At 43.2% G+C, this 19,515-nt stretch overlaps 4 protein-coding genes across 4 annotated transcripts; 3 read left to right on the forward strand and 1 right to left on the reverse strand.

The window, feature by feature from the left end:
* Nucleotides 1–2,508: 2,508 nt before the first annotated feature.
* Nucleotides 2,509–5,678, reverse strand: LOC129594595 (endothelin-converting enzyme homolog). Its single transcript, XM_055491334.1, has 6 exons — nt 5,339–5,678; nt 4,709–5,105; nt 4,398–4,584; nt 3,986–4,151; nt 3,120–3,239; nt 2,509–3,056 (listed from the first exon to the last, which is right to left on the reverse strand). Exons 3-6 carry the CDS (start codon nt 4,416–4,418, stop codon nt 2,842–2,844), a joined length of 522 nt encoding a protein of 173 aa, XP_055347309.1. The 5' UTR covers nt 4,419–4,584; nt 4,709–5,105; nt 5,339–5,678; the 3' UTR covers nt 2,509–2,841.
* Nucleotides 5,679–8,434: 2,756 nt separating this feature from the next.
* LOC129594594 (uncharacterized) lies at nt 8,435–10,178 on the forward strand. The gene is made up of 4 exons (XM_055491333.1): nt 8,435–8,584; nt 8,652–8,783; nt 9,016–9,268; nt 9,664–10,178. The coding sequence occupies exons 1-4, from the start codon at nt 8,480–8,482 to the stop codon at nt 10,035–10,037; spliced, it is 864 nt and encodes a 287-aa protein (XP_055347308.1). The 5' UTR covers nt 8,435–8,479; the 3' UTR covers nt 10,038–10,178.
* Nucleotides 10,179–10,969: 791 nt separating this feature from the next.
* On the forward strand, nt 10,970–12,825 carry LOC129594591 (uncharacterized). The gene is made up of 4 exons (XM_055491331.1): nt 10,970–11,297; nt 11,357–11,488; nt 11,725–11,971; nt 12,244–12,825. Exons 1-4 carry the CDS (start codon nt 11,187–11,189, stop codon nt 12,624–12,626), a joined length of 873 nt encoding a protein of 290 aa, XP_055347306.1. The 5' UTR covers nt 10,970–11,186; the 3' UTR covers nt 12,627–12,825.
* Nucleotides 12,826–13,828: 1,003 nt separating this feature from the next.
* Nucleotides 13,829–16,284, forward strand: LOC129594567 (uncharacterized). The gene is made up of 4 exons (XM_055491298.1): nt 13,829–14,000; nt 14,281–14,403; nt 14,758–14,998; nt 15,911–16,284. The coding sequence occupies exons 1-4, from the start codon at nt 13,902–13,904 to the stop codon at nt 16,282–16,284; spliced, it is 837 nt and encodes a 278-aa protein (XP_055347273.1). The 5' UTR covers nt 13,829–13,901.
* The last annotated feature ends 3,231 nt before the right edge of the window (nt 16,285–19,515 follow it).

Below are 19,515 nucleotides of genomic sequence, written 5' to 3' on the forward strand. Positions count from 1 at the left end.
CTCATTAAAATCGCAAAACTGGCTTAACATCGTCGTATCGCAAAACTGACTTAACAGTTACAACAGTCAAGATGCAATTTTCTTCGGAAATTTAATGTAACTATCTGCTACGTAGAAAGCTACATATTTCCGTGCTCTTCTTTCCGGACAGAGTTTTTGTAGTTGATATTCAGTTGGCAGCCGTGATACATACCAACTTGATGGCACAGATCCGTCGTGCAAACGGGAGTAAATATCTGCTGCCCTCCGGTAGCCTGTATTATAACAGCAGCAGTGACCAGAAGTGCAACCACAACTAAAAGTAACATCGCGCGCTTATGTCCGGCTTCCGCTAATAGGTAATTGACTTCCAAAACAAAATGCGTTACTCTGAAGCTCGTTTGCCATCAACGAAACTAAGTATTTTGTATAAAAGAAAGAAACAGTCCTCGATAAATCCGCTGCAATCTGAAAAACCAGCACAGCTGCTCGAGACGAATTTTCCGGAGAATATAACGGTTTCAATGGCCGGTACTGAAATTACAAAGCACTCTTTTGCAGCCCAAGGCGATGATTATTAAGTTGGTTAGAGTCTCTGAATAAAACGCGCCGTTTGTATAAAATATGACTAGCGGCAAATCCGGGAAATTATTACTTATGTAATTCGACAAACCGTTACCGTTAAAGATTTAGCATGCATGAGACTGTATAATATTATGTTTAAGTAATATTTCGGGAATTAAATGGCGGAGCTGATTAATTTCGGGAAAATGGCGACTAGTTTTTGAATTGTTACGTTTGTGTCAAACTGAACGGACGCAAAGGTTTATTATGCTAGATTTGGCGGAAGCGCATGCCCAGGTGGAGCTGGAATACGAAAACAAACATATGGTCGTTATCAGCATGCACAAACGCCTCTTCCTTATGCACAAACGCCCAGCTTCCAGCAGATGGAGAAAATCCTGCAGGGTGCGAGGGCGTGGCCATGTACCTGGATGGTATCGTTATCACTGGCCGAACCGAAAAAGAGCACCTCCGTTACCTGGAAAGAATTTTACCACGGTTGGTAGAATACGCGCTGACTTTGAAACAAGTCAAGTGTACTTTCATGCTGGAATCCGTGGAAGACCTCGGATTTGTGGTCGACAACCGACGCAGCCACATTTTATGTGATCGCAGCAAGAAATTGTTGGACATGAACAGGCCAGCGAACGCGAACGAGCTCCGGGCGCTTTTCGTACTCGTGAGCCATAACGGTAAGTCGGTAACCGTTATGGTTCACGAGTACGTCGCATGAGGAGAAACAGAAGGACAAACCTGCGTGTTCCTGACGCGAGAAATTTTACGGCTGTACGCAATGAAATTGTGCAGAGTCTAATAAATTTCTTGGAAGAGCGGATGGAGATCGATTCGCTTCTGGTGAGCGACGTGGCTCCATTGCAAAAATTCAATGTTGACATTCCGAGCCCCTTGTTGACGGCAACGCATGCTCGCGTTGCACCGGATCTCGCTTTAGAAGAATTAGCAGCATCTTACCGCGAATTGGCGCACAAGTTTCCTGGGATCGGAAAACGAGAAGCGCTCAGTGTTTGCGCGTCGCATCCAGAATGGCACACGTGAAGTACGTCATTGGCACGCGTTGTTGCAGCAACCCCGCATTCGTTTGACGTTGAGCGTCTGATATCGGCGTCCAACCTTTCCAAAAGACTCGTTGCGCTCTACCGTGAGTGACAAAACTCAGCGAAAATACTTATACGTCCAGGTTAACGTTAACATGCCGCCCCTTGCTGAGTTTGATGTGCGTCCTGCGGTAAGGCTTTGGCTAGAAGAGAAGGACCGGCGCCCAAGGAGTAAACCAACGACTAAAAAACGCTGAAAATTTTAATGGAGTGTTCCGTTAGTTTTTATGTTGCGTCTGATTTACTAATCTGTTATAGAATCCTGTTGTCTCGGGTCATCCAGTTGGCTAATTTTTCGTACAGCGGAGTATGTTAAAATCTCATTCAACGTAATAGTACTGTAAATAAAACAGTTGCGGTAACCTTATGTAATGATAACCTTTGCGTCTGGCACTCACGTTTTTTTTCGCAGGCTAATCGCCGCAGCCAGCAGATGATCAATGTGTGTAGTACACTAAGGATGTGCACATGGTTGCAATTTGAAAATTTGCAACCACTTTAGATAGTTTACAACCATTTTATTTTTAGTTAATAACCGATAGAAGACGCACCTGTAAAATGTCAATGCTACAACAGGAAGCAAATAACTGGAGCAAGGTAAACGCAGACAAATTATTGCTGATTCTGGTGGTGCTGCCTAATCCGTGTCAAAGTACTGTGAAACCAGTTAAATTTTGTTAACTGTTTTTGTTATCTGTTTGTACCTGCACTCGTAAGTACATGGAAAGTAGCCTCTGCCGATTTATAAGAATCATCGGATTCTATAACCTCTCAGCATAGTACAGCAATAATTTCCTTATCAAACTATTAAACCATCTGAAAACCTCAAACCACCTCTACCACGCTTTAATCCGCGGGTTCATCGGAGATCCCACCGGACAGTTGTAAGCCGCACCGAAATCCGCGCTATTCATGTAAGCTCCCATCACACGTACTCGTAACGGTGCGTGATCTGCGTCGCCAGATGCGGGATTACGGGTGCACCAAGTCTAAAAACGACTCGCGCTGTAGCTGTGTCCCGTCCTAACCGTCACCAGAGGTGTTACCTGAGCCCCGATTAACCAGAACAACTGCTTCTCATTCAGCGCTTCTACACCTTGGAGTTTGATGTGATATCCCGTGCGGCGCATAAAATTACGAAAAGCCTGCAGAAAAACGGTTTTTTGCGAGCCGTATATTAGACCTATATACAATAAAAATAAGAACCGAGTAAGCAGCGCGGAATCCGCCGTTGTCGGCAGCGTTCTCGAGGAGAGTTTGCCGTCCATACAACGCTGTCGTCTTTTGCGCTGATGTCATTGTAAAAATCCACTAAAGTAAAATTTCTCGCGTTATAGTTGTTTTGTGTCGCATTCGTCCACCAGTTAAACGGTTTGCCGTCTACCCCAAATTCTTTCCCTAAACACGACAAATCCAGCTGCGTATAAGATAAAACGATTTCTTTAAAGAATCTTTGCTTGCCTCCAATATCCAGAACATGGGTGAATTCGTGGCCCATGATGAAACCCATGCGAGCGTAGTTAACAATGTCCATGTTGCTTGCGTAGAACATTGGTTCTTGTAAGCACGCCGCCGAAATAGCTGCAAAACAACTATCATGTTCCTGTTTATTAGCATTTTACGTCCGAAAGGAGAAGGTAATAACGAAAGTAATAACGGAAAACAAAAAGGAAAAACAACAGACAAGAACGAAATGGTCAGATATACAAAAAGGAAAAATATAAAAGCTTTACGCAAAAAGCAAAAACTTTTTTACGGCTAGGGCTATTTTGTCGCGGTACAGCAACAGAGGTCCGAATAGCCCTGTGGCTATTTGACCGCCACTGCTGCTGAATACTCAGTAAACTATTCTGCGGCAGTTTGCGCGGCTAAATAGCTCTTTGGCTAATTTGCCAACTGTTACATCAAAAAAGCTTTGTTTCTGATATACGGCTTCATCAAATTTTCTAAAAAACTTTAGAGACCGGGAAACCATAAAGGGTAACTTCGTAAAAAAACTCGAAAACTTCGTGACAATCAGATTTTAGGCTGTTGTGGATGCTGCATCTACGCCGCCGCCACAACATGTGGCGGCGTAGATGCAGCAGAATGACTAATTGCCGCATCTACATTTAACCCTAGTGTACCAAAAAATAATAAAAGAGATATTTTCATTATTTTGACACAAAGACTGCATTAAAATAGCCATTTCGAAGTCTTAGTTAATTCCTAAACCACAAAATCTGGAAAACGCTTTTTATGAGTGGACCAGAAATAACCTTGTCAAAGATGTGCGTACTTTAGTTTAAACAAAATTAAGATTAATCAAGCCAGCAACGCATCTGTACCAATATAGTTGCATTCCGAGAACGTCTTGGCGAATACAGTGGTCATATCGGGTATAAGATAAGGATCATTGCGGGCGTTGTGGCGGGAGAGCTTCTGCAGGTTGATCCAACTGTTGCTTTGATCGATGGTGCGAAGTGTGTCGTAGAATGACAACTTCGCTTGTATCTGCAACATAATAGTTATAGCTATCAGCCTATCACGCAAGTGCATTTATATTAATTGTAGCCGCTTGTACACAGTTTATTATTGCACCGATGTGCTTCGCATTCGAAACGTTTGCGTTCTATTACATAATTTCTATTAGCGGCCGTGTCTCGTTTTCGAAGCTCACAATGAAAAAAATTTTGTTGAGTGGATCCTTAGTTTCCTGCAATAGTTTTTTATAAAACCTGCCGGGGCGCCAAAATTTACTAGCCTTTGCGTAGAGGTCATCGGTGAGTGTCCAATGGTGCAAAAACTCCTCGGGATAACCGATCATCCGCACTGTATGATTCAGCTTATCCATGCCGGCTTCCTAAGTTTGCTGGTCCATCCAGACCGTCTTGAGGAGCACTGCATCGCGGACTCCGTTGGCAATGTCGGATATGAGCAGTTTTGCCTGTTGAACGCAAATAACCTTTAAATATTTTAGCGTTCATTTCCGAAGCTATTCGCTTTTGCACCAAATTCTGCTAAAATAATTTCTCGAGGAAAATCATTTCGTAATAATTTCTGTGCTTGACCTTTTCGACGGCTTTGCTCGAGATGAATGTTTTAAAGAACATTCCCGACAAGGCTAACGGCATGGCTGCTTTTGCCAGGCGCACGCAGTCGTTCGTCCCTCGATATACATTGAGATAATGATCGACAGCAATCCACCACAGCCAGTCAGCCACTACCGTCCGTCCCGCGTTACCATCCGATTCCAGCTGCGCTATCGTCTGATCCAGCTTGAGGAGATACTTTGAAACCGGTGTCCCGAACTTCGTAGCGGTCGTGGCTTGAAATTCTACTGAAGATGCTTTAAGCATGGCGTTAAACAGCGCCAAAAAAGCCAGCCAGAAATTTCGAACGGAAGGGTGGTCTAGAAAGATCACCAAAGGATAAGCGCTTCCAAAAGTCCATAGTTTCCGCTGTCCCCTAAAAAATTAAAGGGTTTTGGGAAAAAAAAACCAGCATGAACGAAATGAAAATCTGGAAGAAATAAGTAAGCAGCAAATGAAAATATCTGGAGGTTGATAGCAAATGAAATAAAACAGAATGTTTTGTAAAATAAAAATAAAAGCAAAACGGGAATACTTTAAGAATAAAGAAACCGCTGAGGAAACCGTTAAAGTACATTTCGAAGTAGATTTACAAAACCTAAGTCGCACCGTCGTCAGCATAACATCCAACATGAGAGCTTTCTCCAGTCGCTTTTCGACAATGGACCAGTGGACGCTTGCGTTGACTGCTTTCAGTAAGCGCTGCACAACCGACGTCCATCTGCTTCTTAACTGCGCAGTTGCATTGCGTGCAGCGGGATATGTGAAGTTGACCAATGCACCCACTCCCCACTGCATCATGAGCCGACCAGGTGCCCTCAAGTATAGGATATTCTCGTCGCTGGAGAAATCGTTTCTTTCTACGGAAAGATGGCAGAAGGTCGAAATATCGTTCTGTTGCAGGCGCACGAGAACGTCGTCCAGATGAAAATCAGACACGTTAGGATGGTCATTCAACAGTGACCATCCACCTAACAAATCGTTAACAAGGCGCACAAGGTTGCTGCTTTCGAGTGGCCAATCTGATGATAAAATAGATAATGGTCAAACTTGTGCGTTTTCATCATTAGAAACGTTTCGGTCGAATCAGATGTAAATCGTTGTTATACTATTTTCTTACCGAAGCGCTTTTAAAGATAACGCGGGAAACATGAAATTATATGTTGCAAGTATGCAACAAAGAGACAGTAGAGTAACTAGGGTGCCCTTAACTAGGGTGTAGTGCCCTTAACCACTGCCCTTAACTAGGGTGTAGAAACAGCTCACGCCATACGAAACATCTTTCAAATGCAAGTGCAGGGCGCCTTTACAGAAAGTTTAATTACCAAGCGGCTGGCTCATGCACTGGTCGTAAATGTCCATCGCTTTTTTTTCCGTGGGATTGGTGTAATTTTCACTGTCAAAGAGTTCTCAAGAAAACGAAAGTTCCAACAAAATGCATTCTGCGACGAGGTGGCTGAACGAAACGGCGGTCTGATTTACCATGGTGCATTGGGTGTGCTGAGTGTATGACTCATCCAGCGCCTGTACCATGTTGACACCATTTCTGATATAATAAAAGGACGTTTCCCGGATGAAATAATTTTAAAGAAATTAGTTAGTCTGTTTCGGAAAGAAATGTGAGAAATTGGGCATTATAAAATTAATAACTCTGGTTGGCAGATTGTTACCCGAATCCGTTATTGTTGAGCCGGGTGGAAATTCAGTACGAATGGTTAATGACACCGGTCAGTGCACACGTTGTCGCACGTACCTTGAAGTTTTTTGGAAATCTTGGGTGGTAGCACATCGAACGCCACATTTTTGCTGCTATTCCAGCGGTTGCATGCGTAAGCGTAGAAATCCACGCACGGATTGACGGTTACATCCATGCTGGAGACGATTTCATGGGCTAAAAAAATCACGAATAATTGTTGAAAGCTTACGTCATCGTGGAACTCACAACGACTGTCATGATGGATTTTCATTGAAAAATTCAGTGTAAAATATAGCAATGCAAGAAATTGTTTTTGAGATTTTTTTCAAAAAATTGTACTTAATTCTGTTATTTAATTTTCAGCTTTGGAACATACCAACTCGTTGGCAAAGATCCGAAGTGCAAACCGAAGTTGATATTTGCTGCCGCCCGGTAGCTTGTATTACATTAACAGCAGTGACCAGAAATCAAACCACATCCAACAGCAACATCGCGCTTTTCTTTCTCTGCAGATTAATTTGGTTCCAAAACCAACTGAGATCCGTTACAGACTTACACTCCCTCAAAATCATCGACCATAAACGAATTTAGATTGCATACGACGATAGAAACAGTCCTTCAAGCATGCGCTGCAATCTCTGAAACCAGCACAATTTCTCTAGATGGAGTCCTCAGAGTATAGTTATAACGGTCTCAATGGCAAGAAGTACTGCAACTTCGAAAGCACTAGTCTGCAGCCGCAGGGAACAATTAATCGGTCTTTATTGTTCAGGTGATCGGCGTCTTTATTCGGAAATTAAACGTGCCTTTCTAGCAATTGGGGCTAACGGTAAATCCGGAAAATTTTCTCATTTTATGTAATTCGGCAAACCGAGACAAAAAAATTTTAGCATCCAAGAGACTGCATGACATAGTCGAGCTATTAGATTTCGTGGTAAAGCCGATTAGTTTGGGAGTTGTTACGATCTTAAGACGAATCACTGCTCTATAGAATGTCACATGTCCCTGGAAGCTGTGAAACATAATTATAGGAATTAGTCGACTTGAGATGAGAGTAACACGGACAAAACTTATTGTTTACGATGGATTAACTGATCATTATCTCACCAGGCCTGCATGGTAATGTGTTTATGCATATCCAATTGCGCCAAGCTGAATCGGGACATACATACATCGAATTTTACCCTTTACATACAGGTTTCGAAGACAAAACCGCGCCCGTTTTCACATTTCCTACATGTATCATGTATGCCTGTACGGGCAAAACACTACCGCGTGCGCAGGTTAACCACGAAGCACAACTTCAGCCTTCAGTTCAAAACTGAATTGATACTGTGGCGCCCCGGTAAAGTTCTGGCACAGCATTTTTGAACGGCAAATGATGCTGTAAGTAAAGCTTTCAGAAGAGCGCCAAAAGAAGATTGCATCCATCGCGATAATTATTTATAATAATATAAATAAATTCATTATAAGTGTACTGGTACATGAACTCTGGTTGTATCTGCATTTTTGAAGCCGCAAGCTCGCGCAAGTGATTCTAAAATTTCTGATAAAGCTAGCATAAATGCCATTCATATGGCTGTGCGAAATAAAAATCCAATGTTGTGGACCATAATACATAGACGTAGTCATGTTTGTCGCATGAGACGTGATTAAATAATACGACACTTGAAACAGACACAAGTTTAAATTGCCAAGCTTTACACAATCAGGCTAAAAAGCTGGAAAGTATGAGCGAAATTCGGGAAAATATGCAATCAGCCACTTGAAATGAGTACGTAGCAATAAATATCATTTAGGCGTTTGGAAGCTTATCCTCATGTTTTACCGTTTAACCGAATAACAGGAAGACCGGCAGCGATGTGTTGTACTGATTGCTGAATCGGCATTCCGGCTAGCAGTCTAGTACGATGATTCGGTCTCAGTCATATTTAAAACAAGTTGAACGGATGCCCATCACGTCTTCGTACTTAATGTTGCTACAGATAGAATAATGTTGCAAAGAATATTAAGACTTCTGATGCGTTGTTCAGTTGTAGCGCTGTAATCATAGAATGTCAACTTTTCTATCTGGCGTCATATCCGCTGTAATGCTTTTAAATGGCTTGTGGTTATGTAACCGGGTAGCCGCAATCAACGATTTCACTTTCGTTTTTGAAGTAAGTAAACTTCCAAAGACGATAATTGTTGATATAAGTAATCCTGACATCATACCCTTTTGCTTAGTGTGCGAACCCTTCCACTCCTCCGAAGGCTATGTTTAATGAGGTTGTTAGGATATCTAACCACCATTGTGATTTCTGGAAAATCAATGAACCTACAAATCCGAATGATCCCCGGTACCAAATTTATTACACGGTAAGCCGTTTATTAACACTTCATGCATACGAGTACGCTGAGTACAGTAGATGCGAGATACATGGCGCTTTGGTGGTACAGTAACGACGTCTAAACATATAATATTATATGACTATTAGAAGTACGAAGATAAAACAATTTTTCAAACGAGATTTATAAAATTTAATAGACAATTCGGAAAGCCCATGGTGGATTTTAGATGCTGTTCATATTTTTCCCATAATTTTTCCAGTGCAGGGAGAAGGGGGCCAACTGCCGTACCGTGGCGCCTTGGCCGCGCTGCGATCTGCAGAGCGAATGCAGCTGCTGCAGGTCCACCTTTGCTGGAGCTATGTGCCAGTACGATCTGTATTCCATGAAACGCTTGTTTAGCTGTACACCCCTCTTTGATGAAATGAACATGCGAGAACCGATCGAGCAAGTAGACGAATCCGACCATGCTTTCCAAGTGACTACCGACCCACTTCCCACTCCTCAAACGTCAGGTATCTGTACCACTGCATGTCCGCCCAGGAACCACGAAAAAATATTACTAATTCATTTACATTTTAAAACAAAATAATGTAATATGAGTGATTTTAAGTTCACATAATACACAGCAAGCGAAATAGAGGCATCGTGCATTGCGCAGGCAAGAGCTTGTGCAAGAAGTTAACAAATGTCATAATTATTATAAAATGTGATAGTGTCATAAAGTGTAATTTCGCCTCAGACTCGCTCCGGTCTGCCAATGCAAGCCACTGTACATTTTAAGGTGTGGAACCGACTGGCTGCTTTTCGCTTTTTGACCGTTTTATGGTGTGATCAATGCGATTATGCGAGCACAGACTTTGCCATTAAAACAATTGTCAGCCGGTCTATCCTAATTTTCCGCTTTTAGTAACAGACCGACCGTACTGTAACGACGGCGCACTAAACATGATCATCCATCCCTGCTGCGTGGCGCCGCTCATGCTGGTAGTCGAAAAGGCGGAGTGTAAGCAAAAGGTCCTCTGCGGAAGCCGTCGAGAAGTGGGTGCGGCGTTCAAATTAGCGGGGGAAGATGACACCACTATCGGTCCGTGGACGGGGCTGCTCCGCGACGCCTGGGACAGGCTGTCCACATGGCAGAAATCTGTCCTGAACAGAGTGAGGAACAAGCTGGATGCCTGCATGAATATGACCAGCGGTAACGAGGATCAGTGCGGTCGGTGTAAAGCACAGGTGGGAACGGTGGGACTGCACGAGATGGGGTACAAAATAGCGGTGTGGTAAACATGGAGGCGGTGTACCCAGTTTCGCGGATTCTGTCTAAAGATACGATGACACGCCCTGGCTGAAAAGAGGCCATCCTTTGCCACGCGCTTTTCATTGCTCGGCAGTTGTTTTGCAATGCGCTGCATCCTTTTCAAATGAAACCTGTTTTTAGAAAGGACTTGTTTGCAGATACGGTAGTAAAACTAAACCACAGTACAAGCTCAATCGTTATTACTCGTTAATAACTGGTTATTCTGTAATAAAACTCACCACGCAGTTCAGTTACGTGCGCCCAGCAAAAAAAAAACATTTTTCTGAGCAATATTGCGTGGAGAACGCCAGAAAATTAATAGTGATTGACTAATACCTACTCGTTAAAAAAATTTCTTATTCAATATTTTACAAATCCGTGCACGCGTCCCCCGAAAATACGTTCAGCGAATCATGGATACTTCAACTCTTCACTGTAAACTTCGAGGAACGACAAAATTACGAGGGCGTATGTACATACATGTAACACGTATACAGTATATTATATATCTTAATCTTACACGAACGGTTATCCGTTAGTATTACCACGATGCCCTACGTACCGATCTCAGAAATGAATTAAATGATGAAACAAAGTGACTCGTCAGTCACAAAATATTTTATTAGAGGAGCTTAGAGTGTCATAGATAAAGTTTTTCGTATGCACGTTTTGCCGGTTATACACGACTTGCTAGACAGTACTTCAAGCAGTTTGAAAAATTTTAGCACTTCAGATACGCATACGCTGCGTTTAAAACGCCACGCTGCGCACAATCTAGCCCGAAAGCTGGAAACTGTGAGTGAGATTCGGGAAAATATGCAACCAGCCACTTGAAGCCCATACCATTCTTCTTTTCAGCGTAATGCACATCGCACACCGTCTTTCCGAATAACAGGAAGACTGGCCGCGATGTGTTGTGCTGGTCGCTGAATCGGCATTCTAGATAACAATCAGACACGATGACTCCGGTCTCATGCATATTTAAACCCTGTCGAACGGAACGTTGTTTTGAGCAAATGTTTTTATGCCCATCACAATAGATACAGAATACCGTACAGATACAGAATACCGTTGATAACATTAATCAATACTGTTATTACTGTTGCGTTTTTCAGTAGTAACGCTGCAATCGGAGAATGCTAAAAATTTTAACTGGTAATATCGCCATCGCCATCGCTTTAAATAGCCTGCTGTTATGTGACTGGGCAGCTGCAAGCGATGACGACCGTATGACCTTCGTGTTTGAGGTAAGCAAAGACGATGGGCATCAATCTACTTGAATCTGACCGCCTCCTGTCTTGCACAGTGTGCGAACCCTTCCATTCCACCGAAGGCCATGTTCAACCAGATTTTTGAGCTATCTCATCGGCAATGCGATTTTTGGAAAACCATTGAGCCTGGCAATCCGAATGATCTCCGGTACCAAGTTTATTACCAGGTAAGTGGCGAGTAATAAAAAGTGAGTTTTAACCTGCGCAACGTGAGTCAGATACAAGATGTACTGCGCTTTGGTCGACGTAACCTTTACAAGGTTATCTTGTTTGCTAGAAAAGCGTTAACGTTTCTTTTTTCTCATTTCTCAGTTATTTTTGCCGCTCAAGTGTGTACAGTTATGAAAGCTTATTGTGGAATCAAAGCATAGCCGATTTTAGTGTTGTTCTTTATTTTGATCAGTGCGCTCGGAAGTTTTCCGAGTGCCCAAACGAGCCCTCGCCACGCTGCGAACTGGCGAATAAATGCTGCTGCGGGACGCACACCACGTATGCAGCAGCTATGTGCGAGTACGATCTGTTCTCGATGAGTCGTTTGTGGAATTCTTGTACACCGAATTACTATGAAATGAACATGCGGGAGACGATCGAGAGCGTAGACGAATCCGAGCAGATTTATGACATGGTTACCGACCACATTCAACTGACAGGTTAGACAACGCGTATATTGTCCATTCATTCAAAAAATGTGAATAAAAGAATACTTACTATTTAATCATTGTTAAAAACGATATTCCTTTAACTAATATTATTCCACTAAGCGGATAGGAGTAGTTTTACGTTTAGGTGTCCGTTTTAATAGCGGTTATCTTTTTATAGTTCGTGTTAATGGTGGTTTGATCGTTTGATCAAGATGAACTCCGGCTTTCCTCACATAATTTTTGTCAGTTGGATTGTGTTAATCTCCTGCCGTTCTTTTCAGGTCGAACGTACTGTAACGATGGTCAAATGAACCTAATCATTCATCCCTGCTGCGTGCCGCCTCTTATGTTGGTGATCGATAAGGGAGAATGCTTGCAAAAAGTCTTTTGTGGAACCCGTCGAGAAGCGGTTGCGCCGTTTAAAGTAGCATGGAAAGACAGCGACGGCGCAACTATCGGCTCCTGGACGGGACCACTAATTGACGCCTGGGACAGACTGCGCCCATGGCCGAAATTTGTGCTGAACAGAGCGATCGGTCAGCTGGATGAGTGCGTGAATGTGACGGGCCGTGTCTCCGTTGTTGGCGAGGATCAGTGTGCTCGGTGTAAAGCACAAAAAGCAGTGATGAGATTGTATGAGATGGGACATACAGTGAAGTTATAGATAAGTGGAGGAAGTTTCCGCAAGACGCATGAACTCAGCCGATTCTGTCAACAGCATCACGCGCTGGAATCGCATCTATCACTTTTTGCCAGACTATTTTAACTACGAAGCAATTATACTTCAATATGTCGCTTGTCTTTTCGATAGATACTACTCTGTAGTTTCTATAAAGCTTCTCTACGTGGTGTTATATTGCATTCCCCGTATATCAATGTATATCAATCTGATCATTATCAAATATCACAACATTTCGCAACCACAGCATTTCATGACCACAACCGTTCCTAACATTCATGGCCAATATATTTCACAAGACCATTACAGACCAAAAATTCGTTCCTTTAAACTTTCAGTTCTGATGTCTTAGGGAAATCTCAGTTCTGTGCAGAAAAACTGGACTGAATTTTGAGATGATTTGCACTGCATTTTGAGTTATGCCTGTAAAAACGACAATAAGCGCGTCCCAAGGGTGTTTTAAACGGTTCCGGTGCAAGTTTAAAGTTTTACCCCATCAGGGAAACCGTGTACGCGGTCGACCGATTATTTTGGGGGTCAGTTATTGAGTGACAGCGATCGGCTGTTGAGAAACGTCGAACCGCTTTGCATTTCTTACAACAACAAAACTTCTGAAATTTGCGTGCCGTGTTAGTTAAGTTCGTCAGAAGGACACACTGACCGGTGAGCCGCATTCCGCGCACCATTGAGGACAATCGCAAAAGACAATCTCGACAGAACTGTTCTGCATTTTTGGTGTTTGCAGTTTGAATGTTTCTGTCTGTTTATTCATTGTCAGTACAGCAAGAGCAATTGCCATTGTAATGGCTGTTGCTAATTATCTAAACTGTGTGAGCCACAATAGTTAGGTCAAATCAGATCGTCATATGCAAAGGGACTGATAACAACATGACACTTGAAAACTGCACAATTTGCAAAAGCCATGCTGCGCACAATCAGGCTCGATAGCTGGAAAATATGATCGAATTTCGGAAAAATATGCTATCAGCCACTTGAAAGTGGTGTAATACTTCATTTCGGTGCTACGTCTGCTACGCAATCTTTACTGTCTGGCCGAAAAACATGAAGACTTGCCACGATGTGTTGTGTAAATTGCTGAATCAGTACTGTGGCTGACAGTCAGGGTCTTATACGTAGATATTTCAGCCCAGTAAAACAGAACATTGATTTCATGTCCACCACGCCTACGATCAATTGCCCAGCTACGAACAGAACACTATTTTTAGCACGATTAATGCGGCAGTCGCGTTGCTTAGTGGTATGTCAACGTCTCGTGTCATCGTTATCGTTGTAAACGGCCTGTTGTTATTTAACTGGGCCGCTGCAGATCCGTGGGACCGATTGCTCTTCGTCTTCGAAGTAAGTGCTATTAGAAGGTAAGTAAATTACACGAGTACCTATATATGCCTTTACACGTATGTACATGTATCTGCAGAAGAATAACAAAACAAAACAAGCGTTCCGTAACAGATAAACCCAAGTCATAGCAAGAACACTTCCTCTATACAGTCTTGCTCGGGAAAAGTGCCCCATATGGCATATGCATATCGCATTCAGCATTCCCGCATTGTATCTGTATAGACAAACGGTGCCAAAAGTGTCACTGATCTTAATTTTGACCACAACCTGTATTTCACAGTGTGTGAACCCCTCCACCTCACCACAGGATATGGTTAACCAGCTTTTTGACATGACCGGCAGAGATTGCGAGCTGTGGAAAATCACTGATATCAGCGCTGGGCTTTCTCACGTGTGTTATAGGGTAAGTCCAACCTATGCACCTGACAAAAATACTCGGTACAAGAGATAGTTCGCTATGGGGGAGCTGTCTTTTAATATTATTTTGTTTGTGTTTCTGGAGCACGAGTAACGGTTTTCGTTTCTCTCCTACTTTTATCGCGAAGTGGTAAATTGATAGCTGGTTTTCAATAGCGGTACGACCCTTTATCGAACAGCTAATTTACAAACTCATATAAATACGTACTTTACTGATGTTTTACGTCATGACATAATAAACTAATAAATCTCTGTACCATAGAAGTATCAGTACGACCGTCACACCACAATTAAAAATTAAAAAGAGGTTGATTTGACTGTTCTTCCTTGCTTTGTTCAGTGCGGCAAAAACACGAAATTTTGCGGTGGACTCTGTAACCTGGAGGGTGGGTGCAGGTGCTGCCCGACCACGTACGCGGGAGATATGTGCGAGTACGATTACTTCTCGCTGAATCGTTTGTCGAATACTTGCACTCCTCTTTACGATGAAATGAACATGCGGGAGACGATCGAGAGCGCAAGTGAATCCGAGCAGATATACGGAAAACTTACCGACCGCCTTGGCGCTCCTCAAACGACAGGTACCTGTTCATATTGTACCGGTTTATGCGTTCAGGGATGAAGGTACACAAATAAAATGATACGGATCATTGCCTACTGCTTCAGCAGTAGCGGTGAAATACCGCAATGAAATACCGGGACTGCTAGTGGCAATCTTTCTGTACAGTGCGTATCGCAATAACCTTTCGCAACAGCAACCGTGAAGTTTGCAATAAGAGAGGCGGAGTTTTCATTTGACAGTTAAGATTGGACCATCTCGCTAAAACGCTATTTTAAAACCTTTCGTTCGGTATTTCCTCAACTTTCTAATTATCAGAACGTAAAAAAATGATTTTTTACGTTTCTTCGCCGCTCTGGCAATCCTAATTCAACCATGAAACGTAACCAGCAAAAAAACACGAGCCTTTGCACAGTAGAGAGGCAGCACTAGCTGTAATAGTGGGCGGGGAGGCGAGGAGACCGACCGAGTAGTGAATCGTTTTCTTTAACGGCTGACGTTAGCAAAAGGTCCGTATTCGTGACATTGGCACTTCAGTTACGCTTTAAAACATTGATTTTTTTGCTACGTGCAATCCCTTAAGGCGGATTCGGGTAATGGTATCATTGGAATGTAGAACAGATGCAGAACAGATGACAGCGCACAATGAAGAACTAAAGAAACAGATGCATCGTACTGCGTAAACAAGCATTTCTCCTTTCAAAAAAGATACTGCTGGGCCGCTGGCGATATATTATGCAACTTCGACATATTCCAGTTGCCCATTTTTGATTCTAATATCGAATTTTGTACTCGCGCAACTAAAGGTCGATTTCGATTTCAATTTCCTTTTTTGTCCACTTTATTCTCTGACTAAAGTAAACGCAAACTTTACCTGAGTTACCATTAAAAGTGTTGCAGATGGTCTGTTCTACCTTTTCGCCTTTCTTGACAGGTCGACCGTTCTGTAACAACGGCGAACTGAACATGATTATCCATCCCTGCTGCGTGCCGCCGCTCATGTTGGTTGCCGATAAGGGAGAGTGCATGCAAAAGGTCCTCTGTGCACATCGTCGAGAAGCGAGTGCGGCGTTTAAAAGAACGTGGGACGACGAGACCGTTATCGGTGACTGGAAGGGACCGCTCCATGACGCATGGGACAGGCTGCGCCCATGGCCGAAACTTGTCTTGTACCGAGTGATGGACAAACTGGCTAAGTGCATGAATGCGACGAACCGCGTTTCCGGTGTCAACGAGGATAAGTGTGGTCGCTGTAATGCACAGGAGGAAGTGTTGAATCTGTACGAGATGGGCATACAAATACAATAACGGATTAAAAACCTTGAAGTTTCCGCCTGGTTCGCAACCTAAATGATTCGCCTTTTTTTACATACCCACGCTGTGAACAAAGCTATTATTTTTGCCACGCTTTTACAGTGTCAAGCCAATCAGTTTTCAGTACGAGGAGGGAACAAGCATCTTCGGTAGCGCGTTCGAATAGTCAAGACTCTTTGAACACTGTGCATCAAGTGTGCAACAACATGGTTCACTTAACAGCCATCCGTGGAATTTTGCGCATCTGCGTGCACCTCACCGTCAACCGTGGATGAGTGCCCTGATTGACAGTGGCCAAGTTAAACGTGAATTGCCAGCCTTCCGCGGTTGACTGTTAAGCCAGATTTGCAGCCACACGAGTGTTCAAAGTGTCTTGACTGTTCGAACGCGCTACCTAACATGCCTTGTTCCCTCCGCGTATGCTGCTTTCTGTTTCGAAAGAGACCCCAGAGTAGCTTTTATGAACAGCTTTCTTTACAGAAACTGTATGAAAAATAAGCCTTGCTTTTAAAATCCAGCCAGGTTTTTGCAGCAAAATGTGTGGCGCTGTTCATTTAGGAGGACCACCAAAGTCAGCTACCTGAAGGAGTGCGAATAGCGATTTGAAAACTGGTGTTTCGTAACGAAATAATTCAATTAAGAAAAATCAATTTTTGGGGAATTTTCGTGACCATAGGTCAAGCACGGCGACAGCCTGCCAAACTGACAGGGATGGGCATCCTGCCATTTGGCAGGCAACACGGCGAAAGTTACAGAAAATTACGGAAAGTTGGCACTGCAGAGCACGACCGCTTAAACGAAAGGTTTTGAAAATCCCTACAGTTCTCAAACGCTAACGTGGTCATCCAGATGACCAGTGGTCAGTAGTACTGAAAATTTTAAAAAAATACAATTCTGGGCGGCCACATGTTAAAAGAGATACAGTGTCCACTTTGCTTAAATACATAAACGTATATAATAATCCTAAGTCAGACAAAAGCGACAAATTGCATCCTTTCCAGTGAATGTGCGGTGTTTGTCGCTTATGTCCGTGCTTAACTGCGTGTTAAGAACTTGTGCCCGTCTTCGGTGCTGCAGCTTCCGTTTATTGGTTGACTTTTCGTGGACTTTTCGGTGCGTAAATAGTACACTACTAACAGTCTAAGCAGCCTACAGTCTGTACAAGCAGTCGTTGAGCCGAACACCCAAGCGACAACCCGCACAGCACCACAAACACTGTGCGGTTTATAGCGCGTTGGCACTTGATAATTTATTTCGCCTGATCATTTCCGCTACCAAGCCGATATAGCTCGGCAACTCCATAAAGATGGCATACCGGCTGAACGCAGCAACCATACACAATTTGAGAGAAGTTATATAACTACCGTTTACATAAATCACGTTCACATTTCTTCAAATGATACCGTTCGGCCATATGCCGGACAGGTCCGGACTAGATATAATGTTATTTATTAGTTTTCTGAACGTAAAACCATACTATGTGCGCAATATTTCATGACCATCGGCATACAAACTGGCCCGCAAAAAGTGCGTTTTATACAGGACGTTTAATAACAAATTTCCATTTATTCTACACCTTGATCAGTATTTGTGCAAACACGCTCCGCTAACCGCCACACTTAAAGATTCACCAACTTGCCGAATCGCTACGATAGTACGATTCAATAGCTAAATGCTGGCTTTGGTTAAATCAGTAGACTTCCTGGGCGATACACTCGTCTAGACAAAAGTTGATGCGGAGCAAGCATTCAAAACGACCGGCATTTTCACTACTGACGCTTTCGATCTTCATGACGTAATGGCGTGCATCCATGCCAAACTTCATGACCGATACAGTGCATCCATGCCAAACTTCACGTCCCCACTTAATCCCCATCCGAGATAGCATCATGATCTCATCCTCCACCTCCGGGAAGGACTCGGCTACCAATCAGTCGCGTTCTCTGTACCACACGATGCGATCGCTTAGGTATCCTGGCAGAAAGTTGAAGCGCACCACGCAGGCCATCACCGCTGAGTCGCCGTGGCTGACGGTGAGGTCCTTCATGGGCGGAACAAAGACACTGTAGCGGAAGAGAGTCGCGCTGACCCAGTAGCGCTGACGTCACCACCAACTGGCTCCCGTTGGAGTGCATGCATACGTACACACTGGTGTGAGCGGATGTGAGCGGGACTGAAGTTCTCTAAGTCGATAGCAAAAACACTCGTAACAACACTCGTGGCCAGATGTGATTCTTTTTAAAAGTTGTACACAGATCAAAAAGAACCTGAAATTTTCTGTGTATCGGTTGACATTGCAACCCGTTCAGTTGGACTTCAGCCAGGCAGCCCACTAATGTCACGAGAACCAAATATCAGCCTGCGCGATTTAGTCGAAAATCGTTTACAAATTCGGCGTTGCGTTGCGACCAATATTCTCGCCACCGTTCAGCCAGACTCCAACTTGAGGAATTATTCTGCATCTTTTGATTCTGACAGCCTGATTTCATTGTTTTTGTCGATTTACTGGCTCGGATCTTATCTACCGGTTAGATCCATATAAATTATTATTTTCTTTGGATTACAAAAAAAATTAGGTATGTGAGTAATCTGGTTAGCGTACAAGCTACAGATACATATCGCTTGTATTCTGAGCATGAATTTGGTTGTGTGAGTTGAGTCTTCGTATAATCATTAAACTTAAAGCCGTAAGCTGTAACCAGGGAATCTACAGAGCACAATTCAGAAACAAAGCCAGAGTAATTGCCAGTAACATGGCAACTGTCAAAGAAAAATCTATTTACCTATGCTATAAATCCAATAACGCATAATTAAGTTTGCCCACATGCAAAGCATCTGGTAATCCTACGACACTTCAAATAGTCACAAGTTCAGATTGGCCCGCGCTCAAGCTCGGACTTGGACTACTAAAACTTGGACTTGGACTTCACTTGGACTCTAAAACTTGGACTTCACTTGGACTCTAAACTCGGACTTCGCTTGGACTCTAAAACTCGGACTTTATTACTTAGACTTGGATTTAGGCGTTTCTCATGTCTTCTTACGTTTCTTCATGTTTTCTCAGGTTTCTCAGGTTTCTTAGGTTTTTTCGGTTTCTTTGGTCTTCATAGGTCTCTTAGGTTTCTGAGGCTTCTTTGGTTTTCTTAGGTTTCTTGGGTTTGTTGGGTGTTCTTAGGTTTATGAGGTTACTAACATTTCTTAGGTTATCGGGGTATTCTTTGGTAT

This window comes from Paramacrobiotus metropolitanus, unplaced genomic scaffold, assembly GCF_019649055.1.
Source record: "Paramacrobiotus metropolitanus isolate TYO unplaced genomic scaffold, Prichtersi_v1.0 Parri_scaffold0000069, whole genome shotgun sequence".
Lineage (NCBI taxonomy): Eukaryota > Metazoa > Tardigrada > Eutardigrada > Parachela > Macrobiotidae > Paramacrobiotus > Paramacrobiotus metropolitanus.